The sequence below is a fragment of the Thunnus maccoyii genome, chromosome 13 (assembly GCF_910596095.1).
Source record: "Thunnus maccoyii chromosome 13, fThuMac1.1, whole genome shotgun sequence".
NCBI classification, from domain to species: domain Eukaryota; kingdom Metazoa; phylum Chordata; class Actinopteri; order Scombriformes; family Scombridae; genus Thunnus; species Thunnus maccoyii.
The window spans coordinates 15,896,653-15,924,548 of NC_056545.1; the positions used below are offsets into that span (position 1 = coordinate 15,896,653).

The window sequence follows — 27,896 nt, forward strand, 5'->3', positions numbered from 1 at the left end:
TCCAGACCCGTGGGCGGCTGGGTGGCGTCCGTCTGGGCGAGCTGATAGGACGAAGATTTGGCACTCTACCTACCAACTGCTTCATCCCAACAACACCCCAAATTCTCAAGATATGGCGATGAGAAGTGAGATGTAGAAGACGAATGGGAGGCCATTCATGTGGGTCTGGGCTTCAGCTGAAACGGACAAAATCTTTCTCCTCCTCCTCCACCACCACCACCACCATCATCATCCTCCTCCTCCTCACCTAACCAGTTGATATTTTTTAATAACTATCCAAAAAGTGTGGAGCACATGACACACTGGTGAATCCCCAGGGCAGATCTAACACACAGACTGAATGAGTCCATCTTTGGCTGTCGGACGGACTCCTCAAGAGCACAGGACGGATGCAAACAGGCTAAACACATCTTGGCAATTCACAAAAACACCCTCAGCATCTCCGCCAACGGTGTTTTAGCCGAGCGGGGTGAATCTCACACCGGGGGACCAGTCGTTTCACAGGTAGGTAGGCTATACCCCGACTGCTAATTAGTGTGACACCTCTGTGTTAAAGGTGATAAAGGTGATTACCACGACCGACCGCCCATGCGTCGGTCCCGCTGATGGCCGCAGAGCCGCGCAGGCGACTGCACCTGTTGTAAATATGGGGAGGCGTGCTTGTTGTGCGTGAGCGTGTGCGCGCGTGTAAAGCAAAAAAGAAAAAAAAAACAGACCTACATGTACAGTAGGCTATGTGTTGACAGTCAAGATGAGCTGTGCTGTTTTAATGGCTGACAACCTGACAGCACAATGATGTCTGTGCCTATTTGCATTTAGTATCCGACTATTTCAACTGCTCCTGAAAATCTCTTTCCAGCTGCTTGTGTGCGACGCGCGCGTCAGTGCGCGCTGTGTGGGCTTGATCGGTGTGATTAGGTGATTATAGGTCCATCACACACACGCCATAAGTGTAATTACAGTATAATTGTCTCAATACGCAGCAGGATGTAAAGCACTCCATCACACATCATGCTTTGTGGCTTTATCAACCGCTCTTCTGTTCACTCAGCCTGTAGCAGCTCACATATTGGTTCTGATAAATGGGGACTGGCTGCAGTCTAAAGCCCAATTGTATTCATTCTCATTGCCAGATGCTCTAAAACTCCACGGCCATAAAGCGTGATGGCCAAATCTGTCACCTGCTTCACTCACATTCATCATCTGATATCCCGGGGGAGACCCGCCTGTGGATGGTGACGGATAGAGGGTGTTATAGACGTGATGGAAGGTGGGTGCGAGCATTTTTGGGGAGTAGCGCGCATGAGTATCTGTTTTTTTTTTTTTTTTTTTTTTTTTTTTTTAATCCTCGGACACCCCATTCTCGGTGCAATGAGGGTGACATGTAGCAGCAGCTCGGAGCAGCAGGCGGTGTGAGTCCAGCTGCGCTCCCTCCGCTGCAGATGCGCTCAGCGTGGCAGACCATTACGGGTGTCCAACTCTTTTCCCGTCGGCTGGGACTCTTTTAACATCCAACAAGCGTCGTTTCAGACCACCTGACAGAAGATCGAGGACGCACACGTCCACGTCTGCTCTGCAGGGGCTGATGGTGAACCACCAGAGCTATTACAATTGGAGCTGATGGTGGGGCCGGATAGAGCGTGTTGGATGACCCAGGTTGACCTCCGGCAGAGGTGGCTGTAGGGGACAAGATGCACAGCCCATCCAGCGCCTCTGTTGAGGAAATGTTTTTAGAGTGCAGCCTTGATGGGTAAGAAAGAGACAGCAGAGATCACAGCTGTGTGGTGGCTGCCTATCTTTGCCCAAGGTGACTTCAGTAGGACACTGACAATGTGACATTGAGCAGAGACAGGAAAGCGAACACAGCAAGTTATTTCATTTCCATTATTCATTTCCATTATTGGTTTAGCTATAAATCTAATAAAAAGCCATTTCATTGTTGGTTGCCTGTTGAGGTGACACATGTCCTTCTTTGATGCGTAAAAATTGTCTCCTGTCTATTCTGTTTGGCTTTGTGGTTTACAGCAACTAAGAGATGACAAATCGCAGAGTTGCAGTTTACCTTTATCCAGCACTGCTGCTTCAGCTGATTAACTGTGGTCCCTCATTATTTTTGGCAGGCGGCAGGGGCCTTATCTCCAAAACAAGAGAAGACATGGAGAGCTAACTGACGCTTTAGTGGCTTGAAGTAAAAAGAGAATAATTTGTTGACGTATTTTGAAGTCCACCTGGCCATCTAACAGATCTCAGACACATCAGAGAATCCTTGGATGGCGTTAAATCACACAGTTGTACATGTTTTGATGGTAAATTGGCGGCTGTGAGAGTAGTAACAACCTGTTTTCTTTGATTTGGCGGATAAGGCTTGATTCTGTTAATACTGTTGTCTACTCTGGCTTGTGATGGCAAAGTTATGCGTGTGCTGTTGGAGAAAAAAACACTGTTGTGACCCCTCAGCTCTTTCCTGCCATTCTGCTAATGCATTTCTCTCCATGGGGACCGCGGGAGGTGAGGAAAAAAACATGATTCTCCTTTCTCCCCTTTCCCAGCTTTTGGCTAAATCTCTTTCGCTCCCTCTTTCCCCTCATCTCATCCTCTTCTTTCGTTCAGGCTCAAATCCGTTCTGATCACTTCACTTCAGACTTGAAACTCGGGCTCCCTAGAGTGCAGATGACCCCACAGTTCAAACACTGCCATTCAGCCCACTTTCATTTGCTCCTTTCATCCCACCCCCCATCTCACCTGTCTGCCTGTCTGTGTTTTTGTCTTTTTGCCACTCCTCTTCCTGCACCGAGCCAGTCAATGAGGCTTATCAGATGGAGGTTTTCAGCAAAGCTTGTCCTTGTCAGCTCTCATGTCCGTCTCTGTGACAACAGTCTGTGTTTTCACAAGAAGAAAAATCACAATCCAAAAATATATGGAAGGAAAATAGGAAGTGAGTGATAGGGAGAGAGAGGAAAGAGTTTGATGTATGTGTATGCCTGTCTGCTGGTTTTGCCATGAGTGAGTGGGTGTTTTTGCCAGCGGAACAATTGAGAGCAGATGGACTATTAAAATACATTCTCATATTAATTTCATATCATATGTCTTATTAATTTGTCTACTGATTAAATAATTGCTGGGTCCTGTTTAATTTGGGGAGTTGAAGAATTTAAGGATCTCAGCCTGCTGCTGTAGTTTATTAACAGTCATTAAATGTTCATCATTGTTGTTGTTCATCTTCCCTATTTCTTTTCCCCGTGAATATATTCACTTGTAAATGCACAGCTGATCAATACAGATCAAACTGTATGCATCATAAATCATTCTCCTCTGCTCACTGCCCCCACCTCCACAACAATCTCATCAACCCCACCCAAAGAGGAGAAAATAATTATGGTACACCTCATTTGCATGCATCTTCCCAACAGGTACACACACACAAACTTGTCTTACAGTAATACATACACAGACATGCATGCACTGATGTACCCGCAGAAATCTAAATATGCAATGGAGTTGTTCATTTACAGCTTCTGTGGAAATGCACCCAAAAATAAACCTTTTATGTGTATGCAAAAGTGCATGCATGAATTCTTATTTATTTACTCACTTGAACACATTCACTAATAAATAAATGCACAACAAATCAATAGTACATATCGAGAAACTGCATGCATCATGCTGTAAATGCATAAATGCAAAAAGATATACATGCTTAAATATCCACAGTATCTGCACATATATCATAACACATGAACTTAAAAGCCAGTATCACAAGTAACTTAAGTATATGCACATGTACATGCACACCTGAAAGCCTAATCGTTCATCATTAAAAATAAATGTTGTCAGGTGAAATGTGATGCCAGGATGTAGTTATCTTTTAAAAAAAAGAGATCAAGGTTGAGACAGTTTGTCACCTCCATCTCTCTCAATCGTTGATATTGGTAATTAAACATTTTGTATAAACCATGTTACCTCCTGTGACAAAAGATGTCTTTGTTTCTTCTGGCAAGTGTTTTTGCCCTTCATTTTGGGATATGTATGTGTGACATGACAATTTTTCAGTCAACATTTCAATCATTTCATCTTCGATTGAGAAAAACTGAAGAAAAATGACTATACTGTCATTCCGTGTTGTAAAACAAACCTGAAGCTATTCAAGGTAAAACGCAGTGGGGACACTGCCAATCTTCTCAGTGATGGTTGTATTTATTCATTTAATTAAATTTCAAATCTGTTTAAATCTTAAAATGTATGTGGTAAGATGTCATTGATATTAAATGATACATTGGATACAAATATTACAATTAAGAGATTTTATTCTGTACTTTGCTGGCAATGGCAGACAATAATTAGACACTAATCCAAGAATGAGACCCTGGCGTGTGAGTGTCCCCTATGGGCAGCAAATGCAAACTCCCCCAAATCACTTTAAAGACCAGTGCTGGCATCATAAGTCACCATCAAATCTAGACTCTCCGCTACACTGTCTGTCTGCCACAAAAACTATTTAACTTAACTCAACCCTAGTCTTTGTGCTACTACTTGTGGGGGGGTTCTTATGCACTGCAAACTGCTGGGGCAGAAAAGCAATTGGAAAACCAGCGACCCCTCTGCATCTAGGGACGTGCTCCCGAGACAACTGCTCTACCGATGTTTGCAGCCACACTAAATGTTTACATGACCAATACCCTATTTGGAAAAAGCCATCCAAACCTAACAGGGCATTAATGGGTCAACAGAAATGGCTACCCCAACCAAAACATTGTAATTCAAATGGCCCAACACTTACCTGATTTAGAGTACCTCAACCAAAACAGCCAAAGTAAATTAAACCAAAACAGGGGACAAGTGCTACTCCTCTACTCCCAACCCCACCAAACAAACAATGCTTACCCCAAAACCTGAATTCAGGGAAGAATAAAATATACAATGTCATGTGTGAAACCACTCCACACTTACAACAAAAGGCATGCTACTAAGGCCTACAAAAATGCCATGTAGATACCACAACATACCCAAAGTTTTAAACAAGACAGGCCAACAAATAAACCTACAAAAAGCCAATTTGACTCAAATTTACAAAGGATTAAGTTTACCAAAGAAAAATCCCTCATTTGTCACACTCAGGTTAGGCTTTAACCTTACTAAAAAGTTTGGACGAGCCCTCATTTGTCACGAATTGGCTCAGAGTCAGCGACAAAAAAGAGAATCACACATGAGTTAAGCCTTAAATGACATTTATTGTCGACTTAAGATAAAATATAATAATGGTAGTCAGCTGGGTCAGTAATGAATACAGTGTGTGGATGAGTGAAATGTGTATGATGTGTGCAAACAAAACACAAAACCCTGACCCTAAATCTTAAACCCTAATCTGGCTGGTGGAGGCCTGGGAGGAAGAGAAGACAAAGATGTTGACAAGGAAGCCTGAGGTCTAAACTACCCAGGTGCAGGTAGTTTCTTGACACCCTCTCCAACACTTCCCATCGGCTCCTGAGCCAGGAAGCCAAACCAACCTCACAAGCAGAAAGCAGAGAGAGAGAGACGTCATAGTTTGTATCCTTGTTGGCTGAAACTCATGTCTGCAGAACAGATACATGTTGCCGTGGTGACCTGAGTACCTTTAATGCGCAGGTGGGACAAGAGTAGAACCAGGAGCAGATGGACCGAAGAATACATTTCCTCAGAGCTCTCAAACTATGAGCACACGTACACACACGCACCTCTCTGCACACACAGTGTTTGCTGTCTATCTCTGTCTCATGCACACGTACACACAGCCATCTTCACACCTGGTGTCCTCTACAGATCACCAGAGCAGACTTGCACCTATCCCACGTGTAACCTTTTACGCTATCTTTGTTTCTGCACTCAATCAGTGTCTTTTTTCCTTCCTTGGCTTTGATTCCAAGCTCCACAATGGATTTAAGCCTCAAATAACAAAGAGGAGAGGAGAGGAGAGGAGAGGAGGGGAGAGGAGAGGAGAGGAGAGGAGAGTGGTTGTTTATACTTTGACCATGTTTCCTGTGACAAAGACATCCCTGCTTATCTCTATCTCTCCTGTCAGCAGCGGCCCGCTCACGAAACACACTCTCGGGATCGCTATCTCTTCCTCCCTTTCTATCTTTCTTTTTTCTCTTCATAACCTTGACACAGTTCATTCAGTTCAACACTTACTATTGGCAGGAATATTACATGAAGCATATTGCCAAAGTGTCAAAATATTACAGCGGGAAAACCCTCGGAAGAGTGTCTCTCATGAATCAAAGTAGTAAATCGCTCTGATCATACGACAGCAAGGGCCGTCGCTGATTGATGACCTGTCAAGCCCTGAGGTCTCTTGGTGAGGTGTTTGGTGGCACTGGGGATTGTCTGGTGGGACAGAAAGTCAGTAGATCTGACAGGGGGGGGGGTTAGAAGGAGCGATAGCGAGTGACAAGACTTTAGTGCTTTTCCTCTGTGGACCAAGGAGACCAAACAAAGAGAGAGCAGGGGAAAGAGAGAAAGAGAATGATTGTTTGATACTACCATGTTCCTGATTGTACTCTGATGGTATTTATCAGAACAATAAGAGTGGAATGTATTTTTTTGGTTCCATTGAATTATAATGTGATTACATAATTTGTCACAGTGATTCTGCCACAAGGAGACAGCAGTTTCTCCCAGAAACAAGCATTAGCAGAGTGGAAGGAACAATGTTCCCTGCACTAGAGCTTGTGTTTCTAAAAAGGGCTCCTGCCAGAGTTTCAATACACATGCACGCACTGAGACACCTCTAGCTTTCTCATTTTCACATACACACATGCACATGTTTATTTAGAGTCTGACCACCTGAGTGTGTGTGTGCTCTGCAGGGAGAAGATGCCATTCCACCATGTACGAGCGGGCCTGCTCTATCCAGACAACTACCTGAGCAGCTCCCTGACGGAGGGCAGTGAAGCCTTCCAGCTTACCAGTATCTCCACAGAGGAGCTGGGAGGTGAGTGTGCTGACTGAGAGAGCAGGGATGTGGAGTAGAGTGTGAGGTACTAGCAATTAATGTTTCACTACTGGAACAATGCAGTTACAACGCTTCAATTCTCCCAGGGAAAAGTTTTTCCATTTAGCCATTTTGTCAGCGCTTGACTTGATGCATTGGTTTCGAATTATGGTGCTTAGGAAATAAAATCAGTCACAGGACTCAAAATGAAGCAGTGTCTGAGAGAAATGCAGTGTATATGTATATATATATATATATATATATATATATATATATATATATATATATATATATATATATATATATATATATATATATACATACACACACACACACACACACACACACACACATATATATATATATATGTACACACTGCGTTTCTCTATATATGTATATGTATATATGTATGTATATGACTAGACTAGAATTAGGATCTATTGATATTGGGATCCTCATTCAAATTTTCATTTTCTTGATGAGAATTGATGGCACTGGTGCTCACAAAGGCCTGTTTCATTGACAATTTGAACTGCAATAAAACCAAAAACATCACTATAGTTAATGTAGCCTTTGTTAAACACAAGTATGTTATTTTACATTTATCTTACATGGCCTGAAAGGTTTTTGGTTAAACTACAGTCTTCTAAATTTGATAGATTAAAAAATAACCCATGTGATTTCTTTCTGATACAACACCCTTATAATTAAAGGAAGACAAAGGTTTATTTCAACTTGGGTTTTACTTTTGTAGATCTGGCCATTGGCACTTTTGGATATGACATCATACTCACTGAATCAAGTGCTAAGATCTTGGAACGTGGCAACATCAGTTAAAATCTGGGGCAGCAAGCAGTGTTCAGACAGTCACACAGGTTGTAAACAAACCCTAAGTTAGTCAAATTTATTTTTAAGAGAAAACAAAGGTGAATGGTAAAATTTTAAGCTGATATCAGTTGTAAACATCCATCACAGTTTTTAGATTGACTTCCTTGTTTGACTTTGACTTATCATTCTTGTTATTGTTGTGTGCACTCATGTTTTCCCTGTGCCACAAGGGATTATTAGCTTCATTATGAGGGTGCTTGCTTCCAGGTTTACCTTCAAATAAAGTGGTAGTTTATTTAGCAAAATTGCCAGCATCTTTTCCTGTATTATCATCTCACCACTTCTGTTTGTTGCCCCATTGGACATATTTAAAGTATATTTCCCTGATCTCAGCATTTGCCTTGGTTCCAATGAATTCCAATAAACCCCAGTTTTCCTTTAAGTTCTCATAAATTGACACAGAGAAGTTTTATTTTCAAGCTGTCTGTTTGTAGCTATTTTCAAGCCCAGTTAGTGCCTGTTTTTGGGACAGACTGCAGCCTAATGCATACTGTATGTTGGGTCCTATTTGAGGCTATCCTATCACATAACCTCATAAGTGCTAATTGACCGTCCATACAAAACAAAGACTTTTACGATTCAATAAGTGCATATATTTCTGACATGGGTTGCTTCAGTGAGGAATAAACAGCTAATCTGGTCACTGAGTTAAAACCGAGACTGTAAAAGTGTGTTTCTGACTGAGACCATTTGTTTGTGTTTATACATATGGCCCATTCTAGTTTGCTCGAATGAGCTTTGGTATGAAGTACTTTGTAGCATAAATCTTTTAATCCAGTGTCCCTCATGCGCAACTCGACTCAACCCAGTTCACTGAAACAGTTGCTTTAGGAAAGCGGAGCTGGTACAGCGACTGCACCGTCTCATTATAATCATCAGCCTGTTTGGCTTCTGTGTTTTGTTTGTCAAGGGCAGCGAGAAGGGTAAAGTAGTTTGGACCTATGTAGGGCTATTATATAAATTGAATTTGGACTGTAAGACACCATACATTATGATGAGGCATTATCTAGGCCCTGTCAGCCACAGAGCCACAGAAACCAATGGGATTGTTTGATGTGGACAAAATATCCGTGGTATTTGCTGCCAGCATTTGAAAACTCCTAATCCCACTTCAGAGAGATGCCGAAGGTTCTTCTAGGATCATCTGTTAGCGCCGATAGAAGGCTAGTTAATCACCCCTGTGTTGGATCGCCGCTGTCCTTTTCTCTGGTTTTGAAGCATTTCATCAATCACAGTGAGAACATGTACAGTCCTGGGGGGTTGACTTCGTAATACACAGCCACGCACAGGCAGGCAGGCAGACAGGCAGGGCTGCATGCTCAGACACACAAACACACACACACACACACACACACACACACACACTAGGCATTGCACAGTAATACATCAGAGACCAGCTCATTCGTACCCTATCGAAAATGTACTCTTCACTGTTGAGCTGCATACAAATACATCTCACTTTGTTTTGGGAGGCTGCACAGTCAACCGCATTCCCAATCCCTTGCCTCCGATTCTCACTTTATTTAGTGAGAGAGAGAAAGGGAGGCAGTGGCATGGTGCTTGAGTCTAGTTATCAGCCGTAGGGGATATTTACAGGCTTAGATGGGGGCTGCGACTGAACTTCGGCTCTCTTGCAACTGACAGAGCAAAGACAGGCATAGGAGACAGATCTGAGACGGACTTATTACACAGAGGAAGGAAGGAGCAGCATGTCAGGACGAGAATATTAATGACACACAGACTGAGAGAGACAGAGAGAGATGAACTTCATGTAAAATTCATTGTTTCAGTTAGGAAAAGGATTAGTCTCAGGGAAATCGTGATTTAAATTCCATCGTGCAGCAGGCTATTACTCTTTTCGATTGTGTTTCTCCTGTAAAGATTTGCACAAATGCTGAACGCCAGCTGAAATGACACCCTCGCCCACCCGCAAAGTGTAAAGACCCACAGAAAAATTGAGTGCTCTTCCGTGAAAAGATGTTGAATAAAGACCAGAAAGTCTGTCTTGTCTCTGTGGTCTTTATCCTGTCGATAAATTCGACCACCTCCACCCCAGCCCAAAGCACCGCCTCCCCCCTTCCACTTCCACTCACATGATACCAACTGATTGACAGGTAATTAACCACAGATTGACCAGGGTATTTTGTAAGAAGGTCCTCAGAGGTTTAAGTAATTCTGCTGCACGTTCACTTACAATCTCAAGTTAGAAGGAAGCCTTTTATGTGGGAGAAGAGGGCCGGAAATTCTCTTGGCGATGCTAGTGGTGATTGTGTTTGTGTGGAGGGATTGGGACTGGCCCCTCTGGGATTGTAAAATACAATAAGTATATAAAGATGTAAGAGAGACAAGGAGAGTGAGTGAGGGAGGGAGTGAGGAAGGGAGGGAGGGAGGGAGGGAGAGAGAGGCAGAGCAGGAGATCAGCCTCACCTTGATTTGTCTGAGAGAAAGGCTGCAGCACTTCCCGTTAATGGGAAAACCTGTTATTAGCGCCAGGGAAGCTTCTTTAAATACCATCTACCGACCTGCTAAAATCTGTTACTCATTTATTTCCTCGCATGGGTCAGTCCATCTCACTGACACAATCTGATGGCTCACAGTTACATGCTTTCTATGAGACTGAACACACACACACACACTCACACACACACACACACACACACACACACACACACATTTAATATTGTGTAGGCCTAAGTCTCTATTTTTAAAGCTACAATGTGTTCAAAACAAAAGTCCTCCAACCTAAATGACAATGTAGATAGTGTGTCATTGCCCTCCAAATTAACCCATATGAGCATTTTCTCACCGCACTGATTGTCAGGATGTCACTGTTTGATAATTCCCTGCAGAACTGTTACAAATGACCTTTACAAGACATGAGTCATATGAGCATTTCTGATCTGCCACCACTGGTTAACCCTGCAATAACTGATTTTGGCCACTTTGGGCAGCAGAAACAAAGCTGTGAACACAGCACTGACAAATTATTATTGATAAATTGATAGGGCAAACTAGTTTGCAAAAAGTTGCCTGACCAGACATGGACCAACTTAATTTGGAGCTTTATTTCTGGCCACCTCGCTGATGTAACTCCAATATTTACTCTTCTTTCAGCTCTGCTTTTGGTCTCTACCAACTCCTAAGAGAAATATCTGTCTCTTTAGCTGCTAAATGCTCCACTATGTTTACCAGCTTGTCACTAACTTTTTCTGTTTGCTTTTTGGTCCTGGACAAGTAGTGTAGAGTTGGTTTTGTAAAGCTTTTTCACGGAAAACAGCTGTTTCCCAATAATTATGCTATGAGAATGGTGGGAATGAAACAAAACAGTTGCGGGCTTTAAAACCAAAGCAATGAGAGTTGCTATAAAGCTACATAGATAATTCCTTGATAATTTTTTGCATAAAAATCACTACAATCAACCCCTTTTACATACAAGCAGTCATATGATCCATCGTTAATGTTAAAAATATTCACTATAGGTTAATTATTCATTTAAAGATGCCTCGTGGAGCTTTCTTGTAAACAAAAGTTTACATTCAGTTTTTCTTACTAAACCACATTGTATGTATCCAAACATGTTTAGTACAGTTTCCTCCTGATAAAACATTTGCAAAGCCAATTCTTTTGAATATTTTAAATCATGCATTGTTTACGTCTACATTTGTTAGTTTGCAGTGTTCTTCTTCGCTACCCTTGTAGGTGCATTGTGACACTTCTTTGTGCATTACCGCCACCAACTGTCGATCAGTGGAATAGCCTGAAACCAGCAATTATACAAACAAAATGTGGACCCACTCGTAAAAACAGCTCCATTGTGCTACTAGTGGTTTAAAACTCCACAGGGTACTTTTAAGGCTTGGTTAGGTATAGGCACGAAAAGTACTTGTTTGAGGTTAGGGAATGATTGTAGTTAAAAGAAACCAGTGCTGACTGTTGATAGGAGATGCAAACAGCTTTCTCCCATATCAATGTCACACAGTTTGATGACCCAATCATCCAGCCCGACCTCCTCACTAAGAGGTTTTGCGGTGCTATAACAACATCACGCTCCTTCTGCCTTTGCTCCTAGGAGACAACCGTCATTATTCACATGAGCAGGTCCTTCTTTGGAAAACGTAAACATAGATCATTTTAAGTTTTGAACAAATGACCGAACAAACAAGGACAGTTAAAATTTATAATGTAACAAGCAGTGTAACAATATAGACAAAAGAATAATAACAGACACTCAAGAAAAACAAAGATCAAATGCAAAGAATGTTGAGGAGACAATTTGAAAAAAAAAACCCAAACACATTTTACAGACTAGATGATTACAAGGCAGAAATATTGCACTATAAAAATGAAAAGAAACCTTTCAATGACATTATAAATGTTTCACAGAATAAGTCACAGCATCTCAATTATGATAAAGGTAGATGAATAAGATATGAACACAAACACACACACAGAGGACAGACCAGAGAAGTCCCTCAATCAACTATGTCCCGGCCTTGGGGTTTGTAATGGCAATAAAGAATCAAGATGAACAGATCATCTTCTATGATGAGCTCTCAACCTTTAAGACAAAACAAGGAGAGGAAAATTAATTTAAAAAACAAAGTGGAGATGAAACACATTTCCACATCTTACACCACACCTGGTAACCTTGTCCTGAACTAACCAGAAACCCACACATCAGCAGAGACATGAAACAAATCACGTTTACCTCCACTCAAGGAAAAAAGGATCCAATGCTAACAAAATACATAATATATTGGTTATCTATAGAAATATTTCTGTAAATATAAAATAACCATAATATAAAAGACCATAATCACCTATAAGAGTAAAATGTATAAGTTATTTTTTAAATTTTTTTTGGTCTGATGTCCCCAGAAGAAAGAAAGAAAGGATCAAATCAGTAATGTACAGTAATACAATGTGTCTTTGTCATGCAGAGATCCGTGAGGCGTTTCGTGTTTTGGATCGTGATGGAAATGGTTTCATCTCCAAACAGGAGCTGGGAATGGCCATGCGCTCCCTGGGTTACATGCCCAGTGAAGTGGAGCTGGCCATCATCATGCAGAGACTGGACATGGATGGTGAGGCACTACATAAGGACACACACTTGGGTGCATGCACAGAGCAAGCTTGCAAACACACAAAAGTACAAAAAAAAAAAGATCTTTTCATCAAAGGACAAGTGTGACACACATAATGCATGTGTAATGTTGTTTCTGTATTAAAATATGACATGTTCAACCTTGAAGAAGGTTATTTTCCATCCAAACAAAGCAAGCCATATGAATATTTCTTAGAAATGAATTTTAAAGTGATGTGAATAAAAAAACACTGTTGAATGATGCCAAAAACACAGAACTTAATACCTCTTTCACTTTATTGAGGCCAAATGGGATTGTGAGTTAAAGCTATCTCCAAAATATTCCCTCAAAACTGTCTCTAAACTGCCTTAAGAGCAGCAGGTGATCAATTGTCAGAAAGAAATTCCCCTGGAGACAATACAGAGATAACCCGTTTGCTCCTGCACCTTAAACTCCAGCTCTGCTTCACAGAGAACTACAATTACTCCTAAGCAGTCCCTGCATCACAAACAAGCTAGTCAATCTTTCAACTGGTTCTTATCTGCTGCTCTTGATTCCACAGCTCCTGGTAAATATCAAAGGTCAGAGCTAAAAGCTTTTTGCTTTCGCTTCCATGAGTAGTCTGACCACCTGAGAGCTGCGCTGCCATTTGTTCTGAGGAGAGACACTATCTGTCTAAAAATCCTCCACCTCTGACTTCTATTATCTCTGTGTAATCGCTAATAAAGCTCTGAAAGCAGTCACTGGTACAATTAGTTAATTATTGTCAATTATTATCAGGTTTTAGACAACCAGCACAAGCCTCTCATATTATTCATTTTATGTCATTAAATCAAATTCAATTAAATCCCTCCTTAAGAAATCTTGATCTCTTGATCTCTGGCAATATCTTCTTACCTGTCATTCAGGTTTCAGACAAAATGGTCTTAATATACTGTATAACATATGAAAGGTTAATCCGAAACTGCATTTTTGAGAAACTGCAGTCAGATTTTGGACCAGAGAACATGATACTAATTATACAAGGTAATACTTCATTTTACAGTTCTGTAATTCCCTAGTCTTGTTGGAAAGAATTATGCAATTTGGCACTAATTTCCTTGGAAGAACAGCTCCAGTTAAGTAAATACTGAGAACTTAATTCTCTGTACATGTTAAATTTGGCCTGTAGACAAATTTCACATTTTTGCATGTTCAGCTGGCCTGCCTGACTAAAAGACTAGACAAATGAAGTTCATTTATTGCAAGTGCGCTGCCTCTATTTTCTCTGTCATTTGTACCTAATTACATAATTCGTTCTAGGGGACTTCTTGGAAATTACTCGGAAATTACGAACCACAAGATGATGATGAAGAAGTGTTATCCTACTAACACAACAGCACTGAGACATGTGGAGACTACTATTAATGCTTCTAATATGCTACTTATTATAACAAATAATAAACAGAACATTAGACAGCGCTATAAACTGGTGGTGTTATCAATATTGGCAATAAATAGAATAATAGCTCTGCAGTAACTCAATTTATAAGACATGCAGTCGTAAAGATGTCCAGTGAGTATTAATTCTATGGGACGCAGGCTGTTGATTGCTATCTCTAACAACATGCAGCAGTAGAATACATAATGCAAACACTTGCAAGTTGTGTCTTTAATTTAAATGTTTGCTGAATTGTCACAAAAAAAATAATAAAAATAAACCAATACCATAATTGTTTATGTATACACACACACACAGGCATGCAGTCACACAGGTGCACACACTTTATTTGAAAAGTGAATTAGTTCTGATGATGCATGGCTGTTTGTCATGGATGAGGGTGCTTCCATCTGTTGATCTGTCTCAGGGTGCTTCTCTTTGTTTTGGCAAACAAATAAACTTCTGCATAAAATGTGTTATTTAGCTCCGGTTTGACAGCCTCCCTGTCTGTGTGTCTGATTTTCTATTGTCTCCCTGACTGTCGTGTGTGTGTGTGTGTGTGTGTGTGTGTGTGTGTGTGTGTGTGTGTGTGTGTGTGTGTGTGTGTGTGTGTGTGTGCACGCGCCTGCAGGAGACGGCCAGGTGGACTTCGAGGAGTTTATGACGATACTGGGGCCCAAACTGCTGTCATCCGACAACAGAGAAGGCTTCCTGGGCAACACTATTGACAACATCTTCTGGCAGGTGAGAAACAAAGTTGTCTCCTCCCAGCTGGCAAAGAGTGTGTTTCTCATCACTCAAACTCATTTGATCATTTATCATTTCCATCTATTACGCCTCCTCTCACTTACGCTGCCTCTGACTGTGTGTTTCAGCAGTGAGAGCAAGTCTACATCCTTAAGCACAGCCCTAGTTTCTGCAGAGACTCTAAACAGGCACACAATGAGTGTAAAAACACACACAAACACACACACTTTCAGGCCCCCTACCTGCCTCTTCTGTTCTTTTGAAGAAACAGACACTTTTTTTTCCGACTCTGAGCCTTAAAGGAAAAAGAGACCTGCTGAGAATTAAGCGTGTTTCTTTATGTGGGTTTGTGTATGTTTTTGGATGTGCGGGTGTGTTTATTATTCACAGTGATGCAGAAGGTATTACCATAATAAAGATTGCAGGGATGCGCCTCTGTATGTGGAAAGATATCTGAGCTTGTGTGCTTTCAAGCGTCCACACTGGGCTCAATGGTGATTAAAGCTCCAGCTCATCTACATGTTTTTGAACGTGCTCACTTTGTTTTTGAAAATTGTTGCATTCCAGATAAAAAAAAAATTGCTGCTGTCAGAGTGTTTTTGCCTCTTAGGTAAGACAGGCAACAATAATGAAAAGTGCATAGTTTTGAGTAAGTGTGTGTAAGTGTGTGTGTGTGTGGGGGGGGGGGGGGGGGGGGGGGGCAGCTCTCAGGAAACTGTTCTCTGCTTTCCTTGAGTTAAATGAGAGGAGAAGCATTTAGAGGGTGACTCACTGAAATGAGGAGGTGTGCGTGTTTCAGGTTACAAACACATACTGGGCCACATTTACATAGACATGCTTCATCATAGATAACATTGTGCAATCACTTCAGAAAATAACATTAAAAAAAACCCCAACTATTTATGCCATTCACACGTCATAAAACAATAGAAATTAAAACAAAAAAACCCCCGCAGGACCATTCCTTTCTAAATCAAGTGAAATATGACACCTTTTATAAATGAGACCCATTGCATCTATAAAGGAGAGGAAGACAGACTACAGTGTGCCAGGAAGGGAGGCTGAAAGAGATGAGAGAATAGAGAGGCGAGCTGGACAATATGTGGGGAAGGGGAGGGTTGGGGTGGCGCGGGAAGGATGCCCCACATAAAGATACAGGAATATAAAGGAAAATCACAAAGGAGGAGAGTGGGAGAAAATGAAAGAAGAGGTATAAGCGACACTGATTCATGAAGGTCGCAGACAGTGTGCGTCTCTTGGGTGATTTAAAATGTTCACCTCCCACAAAAGGAGAGACAGACCAAAAGAAAACAGGAAGAAGGGGACAGGAAAATAAGAGATGCAAGAGGAGAGAGGGAGTGGAGCAATGAAAGCAGAGAGCAAAAGACTATAGGAAGAGAGATGAGGAGGATGAAATGGTGGGAGGAAGTGTGTCTCTGAGGACCGTGAGAGCAGCGTTTTGTGTGTGTTGTTGTGTGTGTGTGTGTGTGTCTGTTTATATTTCACAGACCTCAGAGGGAGACGGGCAGAAAGGGAGAGCCATTGTATGGAAAAGAGAGAGATGGAAGAGAAGGTGGGCTATAATGACTCAGTTCAGTATGTTCAGATAATATCCTCGCACTGTGATGTGCGATGTGTATGTATGATTGACTTCATTGGGGAGACTGGAGTTGGTATGTTTTGTGTGTAATTACATTATACCCCACGTGTGTGCATTTGTGTATGTGTTGAATAAATTGCGTGCATCCTTGTTATTGTATCTTGCTTGTTTGACTCGGTGTACCATTGAAATATCTGAGAAACATTGCTGTTTTTCTGTTTATTTTTCACTGAAGCATGGCCCGAGTAAAACCTCTGGGAGATTCAGATATCTGCTTTGAAAAACTCCTGACTCAAGTTATCACATTTCTGCTGACAGTCAGTAAATTAGATTTGAAAAAGGAAGCAACCAGTCTTCCACTGCAAATTAAGCTACAGCGCCTAAAGATAGTCATTTTCAGCTGTGTTAAAAACAACATTTTTTTTTAGCCAATATCATTAGTGTTTAAAGTCTATAAGAAATACTGTATGTTTGTGCAGAGTGAGTGCAGGATAAAAGTCTGCAGAATCTTCTAGCGTGTTAGAATAGCTGAAAAAACGTTGTTCGAATTAAACCAGCCAGTGTTGTCAGTAACCAGCCTTACATTACATTAACTTGACAGATGCTTTTTCATTAAAGTGATTCCTACAAGTCAGGAGCAATTTTGAGGTTCAGTGTCTCGCTTAAGGACGATTCCACATGTTGGAATGAGGGATTGAACCAACCATATGATTAATGTCCAACCTGCTCTACCACTTGAGCTGCTTCCACCCCATTGTCCACCAATTAACAAACCATGTTGAAGCCCATTTACTACAAAACATGCATATTTAAAGAGGGCATAACATACACATTTCCGGGTGTATATTCTTATTCTGGGGCTATACTGGAATATCTTTGCATGATTTGCAGTTCAAAACCTCCTTATTTATCTTACACTGGTCCTTTATGCAGCCCCTCAGTTCAGCCTCTGTCTGAAACAGGCTGTTTTAGCTCCTGTCTCTTTATGTCTCCCAATGTCTCCCAATTAGCTCACTTTGTTCTGATTGGTTAGCTTCCGCCAGCTCCAGAATTTGCTTATTTTTCCCATTTTTTAAACAAAATATAAATTCAAATACTTCCATATATGTTCAAGCCCTAATTGATGTGAATATGTGAGTGGACAACAAGAACAACCAGTGGAACAACCTTAGCAACAACCTTAGCAACAAGCGCTACAGTAGGGACAGCCATTTGTGGGCATGTGTGAACAATCTCATCACAAGGGGGAAGCAAAGGGAACTCTGCAAAGCGTTCAGAGCAGGTTGAAGTCCTGGCTTTTGACTTTCAGGAAGCATTTTTACATATGTTCACCTCAGGTTTTGGACCTTTGACCATGTTGAACATAGACATCTGACATCATAACAGTATAAAAATAAATGAAAATCACAAAAAGCACATTATGTTCCCTTCAAACTAACAACTGGCCATTTTGAAAACCTGCCGTAGTGTTTAGTTGGTTTTTGGGGTTAATTTTAGTAATATAAAAACATGTTAGGGGAAGATAATTGTGATAGTTTAAAGTTGACTGTCAGTAGAAAATGGGACGTCCTGGTTTCCGTCTTTGTATGCCCAATATCAACCTTGACTTTTTGCAGTAATATTCAGTAACACCGACACTCTACGTCCACCCTTGTCACCCACCCTTGAAGCAGTATTTACTCCCACAATTGCAAGAGGTTGCATGCCAGAGCTTTTTTTTTTAAGTGAAGACAGTTTCTCCAGGCAGCCGTTGGTTTCAATTAATTTGCATAAAGTAATAAAGTCAAATGGGTCTCTTGATTGCGTTGTAATCTACTGTATCTAATTGAACATCAGTTCTGCACAAATTTGTGCCGGTAATTACATTACAAGTGTTAAGTCAAAGTTATGTCAAGTTACAAGTTTTTATGAAAGTTTTCTTCTATTAACTTGTAGTCTCGACCACCTGTCAGTATTTTTGTCAATGAAAACAGTAACTGAAAAGAAGGGTGAAGGAAGCAGAATGAGATAGTCAGTGTCAGGCTTAGCGCTGCCATCTACATCTGTTGAGACAGTCTGCAACGCACATACTGATGACCAGTGATGCCAAATGTAGAGTAATTTTTTTTTTAAACGTGTTGAGTCTCTGTTACATAATAACTGCCATTTGGTGGATGGTTTCATCCAAAGTGCAGCACTGTGAGTAATTATTTTAAAAGTGACTGGGACAGAGCCTGTTCAGTTTCAGCGCCTCGACTGTGGAATAGTTTGTGTCAGATTTATTGAATATGATGTTATTTTAAAGAGTCATATAAAAACATATTTTTATTCCATCATATACAGTTGTAACTGATTCTTTTTTGCGCATCTAATTTATCTATTATTCATTTGTGGTTCACTGTAGTCTCTGCTTTCTTTATGAAAAATAACTCACCATACCTGCAGTTTTATGCTATTACAATATGTGTCCTCTATGTGTGTGCATTTGTATACATAGAGGACACATGTGTGCGTCTTTTTGTATACATTTTCCTTTTGGTTAAAGCACTTAAAGAATAAATCTTGAACTTAAAGGCGTCTAACCCTGATAACACTGAAAAACAGGAGAAAAGGAGTACTGAACAAAAGAAAGAAATGCCTGCAGGTTGTTACTCTGGGTGACTTTTTAGAGAAGGGTCAGAGGACAAAGCAGGTGGACGACTGACGAAACAAGCTTGTGCTGTTCGAGGGCAAGCAGGATTAGACTGGAAGGATGGTGTGTAAGCACCTGTTCCTCTGACTGATGCGTCCTGGCTCCTCCAGTATGTCACCGGTCACTGCTCACGATCCCCGGCTGTTTTCCTGTCACACGCACACTCACATGCACCCACACAAACACACGTCACATACTGTAGTTCATTCAGTGAAAGACAAAATGCACTGACAGGCAAACTCCTGAGTTTTCACATCTCCTGTTCATCACTCCGTGTGTGTGTGAGCATGTGTGTGTGTGTGTGTGTCCTTCAGAGACTGGGCAAGGGGAGAAATCACTGTTGGTTGGTAACAGGTTGCAGCTCCACTGTGGCTTTTCCCCCCTCAGACAGACAGACAAGAACATTGTACATTCTCCATGCTCCTGCCCTGAGCTGTCAAGTTGTCCGTCCTGCGGCTGCAGTCCAAGAAGTTTTACCTCCATTTTCCTGCATCTACTCAAGGCAGAGACAGTTTTGGCAAGAAGGGGAGCAGAAATCAGGCAGCTCAGTCCCTTTGCCCGCTGCTGCCACTCCCTGTTTCTCTGCCCTGAAGTGCCAAACAAGGCATGCATGAGTCAGAGCGTGTGAAGATCCAATCTGTAATTTCATTTCACCACATTAATTTGAAGTATAATCACATAGATAATTTAAGAATTTTAAATATAGGCCTGTTTTGCTGCTGTGTCTGCAAACATTACTGATGCAAACAACCTTAAACAGCATCAGAAAATATTGATAACTGGGATTAAGTTGGTGTCTTGTGTCTTAAACATCTATCACATTGGGAGTGAGAGGTTCCAATTCTTAAATTTTGGTGGTGAAGAAGCACTTTTGTTTACATCTAGATATTTTTTTTTCTTTACTCTGTCTAAGGTGCTTATAACTTATGATGCTCTTTTTTGTTGGGTTTTTTTGTGTATAACTGCTCCTCTATCTTTATCTCCTCCAGTACTTGTTTGCTATTTCAAATAGAGTATCTGCTTGTGTGTGTGTGTGTGTGTGTGTGTGTGTGTGTGTGTGTGTGTGTGTGTGTGTGTGTGTGTGTGTGTGTGTGTGTGTGTGTGAAACAGAGATAGAAAAACGAGACAGAGACTGAGCAATTTCCGGAACGTGAATTGTGAATTCTTACTTTATTTATTGCAATATCCCAGGTTTGCTATTAATCTTGTGTATGTTTGTGTTGTACCTGCACCTGTGTTTGTTATGCATGTTTCCATAATTACAGTGTAAATCACCTGGAAAGGTGGCATGAACGGTTAGATTGGAATCAATACACATTTGCCGAGTTTTTTTGGCTACACGTCAATGCACACAGAGGCAGACATGCAATAAATTAATAAAGAACTGATCCAATAATCCTGGTTTTATGCAAACATAAAATATGTGTTTGCATGTATGTGTTTGTGTATTGTATGCATTGGAATATCTTGGTTACGTCCCAGTGATTGCTGTGTTGCAGTGTTGAAATATGACATTACAGAGAACAGCAATCGATAGGGATGGGTATCATTTGAAATGTTTGTGATACTCAGGCTAGAACAGCTCCTTCAACAATACTTTTCTCAATACCTTACTCCGAGAAAGGTTTTTCTAAAAAACCCTTTTTTCATTTAAAACAAGTGTTTGTGTTATATAAACACAAACCTAAATCTGGTTGAGGAATAGTTTGACACTTTGGAAAATATGTTTATTCGCTTTCTTGCCAAACATTAGATGAGAAGATCAATACCACTCTCATATCTATCCGTTAAATATGAATTTACAGCCAGAAGACAGTTAGCTTAGCTTAGCATAAAGACTGGAAGCAGGTGGAAACAGCTAGCCTGGCTTTGTCCAAAGATAATAAAAGTGTGCCTACCAGCACATCTAAAGCTCACTAATTTACATGTTATATCTTGTTTGTTTGTTGTTGAATGTAAAAATTACAGCTTGTGGTTGTCTAATGAGTTGTGTGGTGGAACTATTTCTTGGGTGGGTGCAGTGACTTTGCTGGTTGCTTGGCAACCTCAAGGTGACTATTCATTTAAAGAATAAATAAACTACAAATCTGACCTGGTGTTTGATGTCAAGTTTCAATAACATAAATAATAATGTGTTTTGATTGTCAGTGCCACAACAACATTTCGTTCCGTACCAAAAAAGTCCTAGTAATACAATTTGAAATTAGCTAGATTAGCTTTATTAGCTAGATTTCCTTTGTTACACAAGATCTGTTGCTTTTAGCTTAGAGCATGAGTAAAATTATCGTTTTCTCGCTGAAATGAGCATCTCCTCCTCACTATCACAACTCTTTTATGTCCCTACCAGCATTATCTGCCAGTTCTGTTTTCTCCATCTGTCCCCCCTCTACTTCCTTCGTCTTCAATTTTCTCTGACCTCGCCATACTTTCATCTTACAGTATCTCTCTCTTCCTCTCTCTATCAACCCCCTGTTTTCTTCCTCTTTGCCTCGTCTGCCTCAGTATGTCCATCTGTTGTGCTAAACCAAGCGACTGATTGTATTTGAGGCTGTCAGTGAGGTAAATAATCTAGACACATGCTCGTGGGTTTGAGGATGGTGTGTGCATGTGCATCTATGGATTGGAGGGGGTCAGGGGTCTGTTTTGGAAGGGCTGAAAGGACGTGATGTTTTGGAAGGGAAGAAAGGGAAAAGGACAAAGGCTAAGAATCAAGTCAGTGATTGCTCAGGGCCTCCCAAGTTATTTTAAACACAAGCATGCACACACAACTAAGAATACAATCACCTACAAGAGAGTAAATGCACCAGCGTTTCCATTTTAATTGATGGGTCCATTAAGCGCCATGTGTACGCATACATATATCCACCTATATCAGCATACACAGGTTGCATACTGATTCGGGCACAAAATAGCCCCAGTGATGCATACGCAAACACGTTGCCATTACATTACAACTGACACCTTCCCTACTTACATACTGTACCTGTACATCACACATTGAGGCAGTAACATACAAATCACACATGTCATCATTTCTTGCAGCTTGTACATTTCACACCTCAGTCTTATCTTCTGTATTTATCTGCCCTCATAATGCCAGTTTGTGGATGACTGTGTCGCTGCATTGATCACCTTGTGTCCCTGCAGTTTGACATGCAGCAGCTGTCTCTGGATGAGCTGAAGCAGGTGCTGTTCCATGCCTTCCGGGATCACCTGACAATGAAGGACATAGAGAACATCATCATCACTGAGGAGGAGAGCCTCAATGAAACCTCAGGGAATTGCCCTGAGTATGAGGGAGGTGAGGAAGCTTTTCTCATGGAAACTGTACTGTATTTCATATGTTTTAGGTACTAATTTGAGTTAAGTAAACATAATCAAAACATTAATCCAAGTAACTAAGCGTATACTCAATCAAACTGTTAAAGGAGTCATTTGGGAATACACATACACTTATTTGCTTTCTACAGAGAGTTGAGAGTCAGGGAGCAATTAGCTTAGCTTAGCATAATGACTGGGAGCAGGGGGAGACTAGCCTGTTTCCAGACTTCTGAATTACTGCCTACATCTCTAATTTGTTCAGTAATTCGAATAGGTCTAGTGTTGTGCTCATTGACGGCTGTTTCTGCTAGCTGGAGAAACAACTGACCAAGCAACGCTTAGTTGACAGGATTAAGAATAGGGACGTCATCTTCCTACATAGCTAGAAAGTTATAGCAACATCCATGATAAATAGAGACAAAGAAATTGGAGCAAGCGTGGGCAAGATTGTTGTTGTAAGTTAAATTGACATATTTAGGATTAGTTTGTTTACTGCCCCAAGCAACTACTATTGCAACTTCTGTATCAACTGAAAATCACTTCACTATTGATTAGTATGGCTCATAGACTGTATGGGTGGAAAACATAAATAGATACCCTACACCCTCTCAACAAGAAACTAGCTAAAATGAACATAATGTCAGGTTGAATGAATGAAGTGAAACAACATGGCAGTTAAATCTGTTAGCAGGCTAAGACGAAACAGCTACACATGCCTACAATACCTCTAAAGCTCACTAATCAACATGTTGTAATTTGTTTTTATTACTCCATACACAAATGGAAAGTTACAGTTTTATGGGGAGTTACATGCTGGAACTATTTGTTAGTGACCAGTGGCCGCTGGTTGCTGGCAACGTCACAGTAACAACGACAAGACAACAAATTATTATGTAATTGTGCACAAATTAAACAAACAAGATGCAACTTGTTAATTAGTGAGCTTTTACAGTGAATATTTGAACTTTGGACAGAGGCAGGCTAACTGTTAACTGCTAAGCTACTTAATGGATCGATATGAAGCTGGTATTGATTTTCTCATCTAATTCTCAGTAAAAGAGCGAATAAGTGTACTTCCCAAAATGTCTGTTCCTTTAAAGCTATATTATAGAGAAAAAGACAAAGTCGCAAATCCATTTGACATGAATGGAACAATGGTGTGTATTATAAAATCCCAATTGATGTCACAAGTCAAGGTGTCACCGAAAACTCATTCTGAAGTCTGAAGTGAAAAAGCCAAAGACAAGTGCAGTGTGTAGAGTGTGTTAAAAACCAGTTACCCTTACTCCCATGAACATAAAGTACAAGGAGTTGTAAATGACTTTCTTGGCAAAATTCAAGGTAAAATCCTACATTTTTAATTTGCTGCTATTTTAACATGAATACACACCACAGAGTTTTCATCTCAAAGGTCTCAATGGAAAGGCCAAGAAAGCTGAGGCATATTCAAGAAAACAGATGTAATATTTAAATATTAAAATCTGCTAATGTCGAGGTCACGCATTAGTTTCTTAGACCATAAAGCTCTAGTGCCCAAGTAAAACATTGGGGGTATTTTCTTGAGACACAAGACCAAGTTGCTTTAAGCAGAAGAGAGAAACAAAAGCTCAGCTCTGACTCCCTGTTAGTTTCGGTGCACATCCAGAAATTGCCTTTCCGCTGTGAAACATCCACCGAGTCAGGATAGGACAAAGGTAAAGACAGATCAAATGCGCTAGCAAACTAGGAAAGTCTTAATGAATCCATTGAGTACTGGCCTGCAGTTTCAGGGAGACCTAAAAAGAGACAGCTGGGAGGAAATGAAGAAACTTAGCAGAGAAGGGACAGTGAAGGAGGTGATAAGAGGCTAAAGAAGGGATCAGGCAACTGCTGGGTGGGCATTCTCACAAAGTTTCTTGTGTTGAGGGAAGGGTGGAGTTAGGGAGAGGGAAAAGAACAGTATAAAGACATAGAAAGAGGAGAAGTAGGCAGGAGGAGGATAGAGAGGAGATGAAGAGGTATAGAGCCTCTCACGTAAAGATAAGCTGTATGTCTCCCCACATTTAACCTCGTCAACTTCTTTCTTTCATGCTTGGTTTCTTCCCATCTTCCCTCCTGTCCGGTGGGAAGTCAGCGCCCTTCACAGTACCCTGTTAGATCCATGACTCAGAGCTCTGACTTGATTTATTGATGCGGTACAATATGTGATTGTAACAAACTGAGACAAGAGAACTGACAGAAAGGAAGCTTTTGGTTATTGTTCTTGCTGCAAAGCCTCCTTTCCTCTTTCAATCTTCAGAGATTATGTCTTTGGGGGAAAAAAGGCTCTCAGTACAAACAGATAGGGTCAGATAGCAGCACAAAAAGTTCCACCCTACTCTTCTTATTTCTTTGTAGTAGTTGCCTCAGTTTGTGTCTTTTTATCTAATCATTTTTTTCACATTGTAGATGCCACAATAGGTAGCGACTAGAAATGTTGGCTGCTATTTAATCCAGTTCCCATCTCTGTTTGAGTGAAAAGAGAAAGAGGTCAAATTTCTTAATCACTGTACACCAGTCTGAATATTTTTATGAAGACATAAGAGAAGAGAATGTCTTTAACAAACAGTGTAGTTTGTTAGTTGTTTTAAATAGTTTTACTTAATTTTTTTGATATGAGGATGAAAAATTCACTCTTGTATGTGTGACAAAACAACTCAAGGGTCAACTTAATAGCATTTTCTGAACATTTGATCGCATATCACTCAGAGAATATAAGCGGCTCAGGTGTCATCATGATCTGAGTATGACGCCTCAGATACGTGGTAACAAGTGGTCAAGATCATAACACCTGTCTCAGTTAAAGAATGTTCTTTGGCATCAAATGTAAACTTAAATGGCCTCCTTGGTCTTTCTCCAGCCATCCACTGATGTTTTTTATGCTGTATACTTGACTGAAATGCTGGTGCATGATCATATTGTTCAGTAATTGGATGTACTGACAGGAATGTATCGATTATATAACATTTTTTGGACCTAATGCTTTCATTTAATCACTTAAAGGAATAGTTTGACATTTTGGGAAATACACATATTTGCTGTCTTGCCAGGAGTTAGATGAGAAGATCGATACCACTCTGTCTGTACATTAATTTGCAGCTAGAGACAGCAGCCAGTTAGCTTAGCTTAGCATAACACCTGGAAGCAGGGGGAAAACACCCAGGCTCTGTAAAAATCTGTCACTCAGCACTTCTAAAGGTGTTAAATCTTGCTTGTACATAATGATATATGCAAAAATGTCAATTTATGATTTTAGGGGGGGTTGGGGTGGCTGAACTATTTCTTGGCCAGGTGCAGTGACTTCCTGTAGTATCCCCTGGCTGTATAACATGTTAATTGGTGACCTTTAGAGGTGCTGCTTGGCAGATTTTTTAACCTTTGGACAAAGCTGTTCCCCTGTTTCCAGTCTTTATGCTAAGTCAAGCTGTCTCCCTCTCTCAGTAAGAAAGCGTGTTTCCCAAAATAAACTATTCCTTTAAAGTTATATTGTATTTATTCATTCATGTGTGTTTTATTGTTACACTGGTGTTAATAACTTAATTACCTAACCATACAATTTTCTTTCTTTTCCTTTCTCTTCTCTTCTCTTCCACATCTCTCAGTCCATCCTAAAAAGAAGAATCGACAGACATGCGTCAGGAAAAGCCTGATCTGCGCCTTCGCTATGGCTTTCATCATCAGTGTCATGCTTATCGCGGCCAATCAGATGCTGCGGAACGGCATGGAGTAACCAATTGCACTGTGAGCATGGGAAGTGGACAGAACAGCCATGACCTCACATCTTGTCTTTGCAGCCAAAGCTGGACCAGCCACAACCCAAGCACTTCTCTGAACAATCAGTTGTGTTTTGTTTTTTCATTTAATTTGAACTTATCCTTATAGAAGCAGACGATATGAGTGAAATGAAGAGAGATGTGTTTGTTTTGCATTGAAGATGTCACCATGTAAAGTATCTGGACTTACTGATTATAGAGAAGAACCTGAACTGGAAAATAATTATGTTTTTATATAAATTGTGAGAATAAATAGACGGTTTTATTTTGCCGTTCTCAAGACTAAGAATGCCCTTTAAACTTGATTTTCTAATTACCGAAAATGTTTCTAACATTTATCAGGTGCTTTGAGCCATTCCTGATTTCAAAAGCAAACACTGGTTATTATGGACAACTGCATATTTACCCCAGAGAAGTCGCTCTGAATGTGAACTGAGTGAATGTCGTGCACAGCATTTAAAAGCATTGTAAATCCCTCACATTTCATACAGTCATGAATGAGCATCACACTTTTTGTGAAACGTCACACCCTCGACTCAGTCTGCAAATCTTGGGGCACATGAAGTCTTTACATGTATCTACAAGGAACACAACTCAGTAAGCACTTGAGAATCACCACTGTCCCGCTTAGTCTACTCTTTAGTCTTAGTACTGATTGATTGATTGGTCACTTAGCATTTATGTGGGCGTGTATTAGACAGTGTTGTCCACATAAGCTCAGGCTGTGTGTGAGGAGTAAAATATATGATGGTCAAAAACAAGAGACAGCTATGGTTTTGGTTAAGTTAGGACCGGGCTGATATTTTTTAGCTATGCTTTGGGAGAAAATGTTTCACTTCAGCATCTCATTGTAATACTGCCCAACTGTGGTTAAATATAGACCACACAAAAGCATGCCAGTACATACACTGCCATACCAAACACTACTCTAACTCCAGTTTCCCATTGATTTCACTGTATATATAGCACTACTTACTGTAGCTTGTGTGATGTATAATTCCTCTCAACAGCAGAATGTATAAAGGTTAGAAACTAGTGAGATAAATCAGGGATCTAGAGTAGAGCTGTGACACACTGTTGGTACAGCTGTTCTCTTAGAAAAGGTTGCATTCTAGTGGTTTAAATGAGAACTGCAGCTAAGTGTGTGAACAACCATGTTTACAAGGTGTTCAGAAGTGAAGAGCAACACCGCTGAATTTAATCTTTGCTGTGTGTTGTGTCAATGTCACAAGGGCAGTTTGGTCTGTATTGGTGAACATTTTAAAGGCGGAGACCAAGAACATTTTTTTCCCCACAACCCAAATTGGTTTTGCCGCCTGCACCAGTGTACAGTACAGCTCAGGATTGGTTGTGAAAACTGAAAGTAACTGCTGCAGTACTCGGGGTCGTTTCTGGGGTCATAGCTAT

At 40.7% G+C, this 27,896-nt stretch overlaps 1 protein-coding gene and 1 long non-coding RNA gene across 3 annotated transcripts; one reads left to right on the forward strand and one right to left on the reverse strand.

Annotated features, from left to right (window-relative positions):
* The first annotated feature begins 302 nt into the window (after window positions 1-302).
* On the forward strand, window positions 303-27,480 carry caln2 (calneuron 2). The gene is made up of 6 exons (XM_042431426.1): window positions 303-504; window positions 6,843-6,967; window positions 12,796-12,939; window positions 14,991-15,103; window positions 22,525-22,678; window positions 26,319-27,480. The coding sequence occupies exons 2-6, from the start codon at window positions 6,850-6,852 to the stop codon at window positions 26,444-26,446; spliced, it is 657 nt and encodes a 218-aa protein (XP_042287360.1). The 5' UTR covers window positions 303-504; window positions 6,843-6,849; the 3' UTR covers window positions 26,447-27,480.
* Window positions 12,148-27,504, reverse strand: LOC121910278. 2 transcript variants are annotated; one of them, XR_006099631.1, is made up of 4 exons: window positions 27,466-27,504; window positions 22,510-22,590; window positions 19,453-19,540; window positions 12,148-12,413 (listed from the first exon to the last, which is right to left on the reverse strand). It is a non-coding gene; the product is annotated as an uncharacterized LOC121910278 (long non-coding RNA). The 2 variants fall into 2 exon arrangements; XR_006099632.1 differs by lacking the exon at window positions 27,466-27,504 and having other exon boundaries at window positions 22,510-22,617.
* Between the last annotated feature and the right edge of the window lie 392 nt (window positions 27,505-27,896).

Bases quoted from the DNA above. Each gene is read 5' to 3' on its own strand.
- caln2 (XM_042431426.1), top strand. From the start codon at position 6,850: ATGCCATTCCACCATGTACGAGCGGGCCTGCTCTATCCAGACAACTAC. The intron at 6,968-12,795 runs GTGAGTGTGCTG...TTTGTCATGCAG, and splicing joins CTCCACAGAGGAGCTGGGAG to AGATCCGTGAGGCGTTTCGT. The intron at 15,104-22,524 runs GTGAGAAACAAA...GTGTCCCTGCAG, and splicing joins TTGACAACATCTTCTGGCAG to TTTGACATGCAGCAGCTGTC.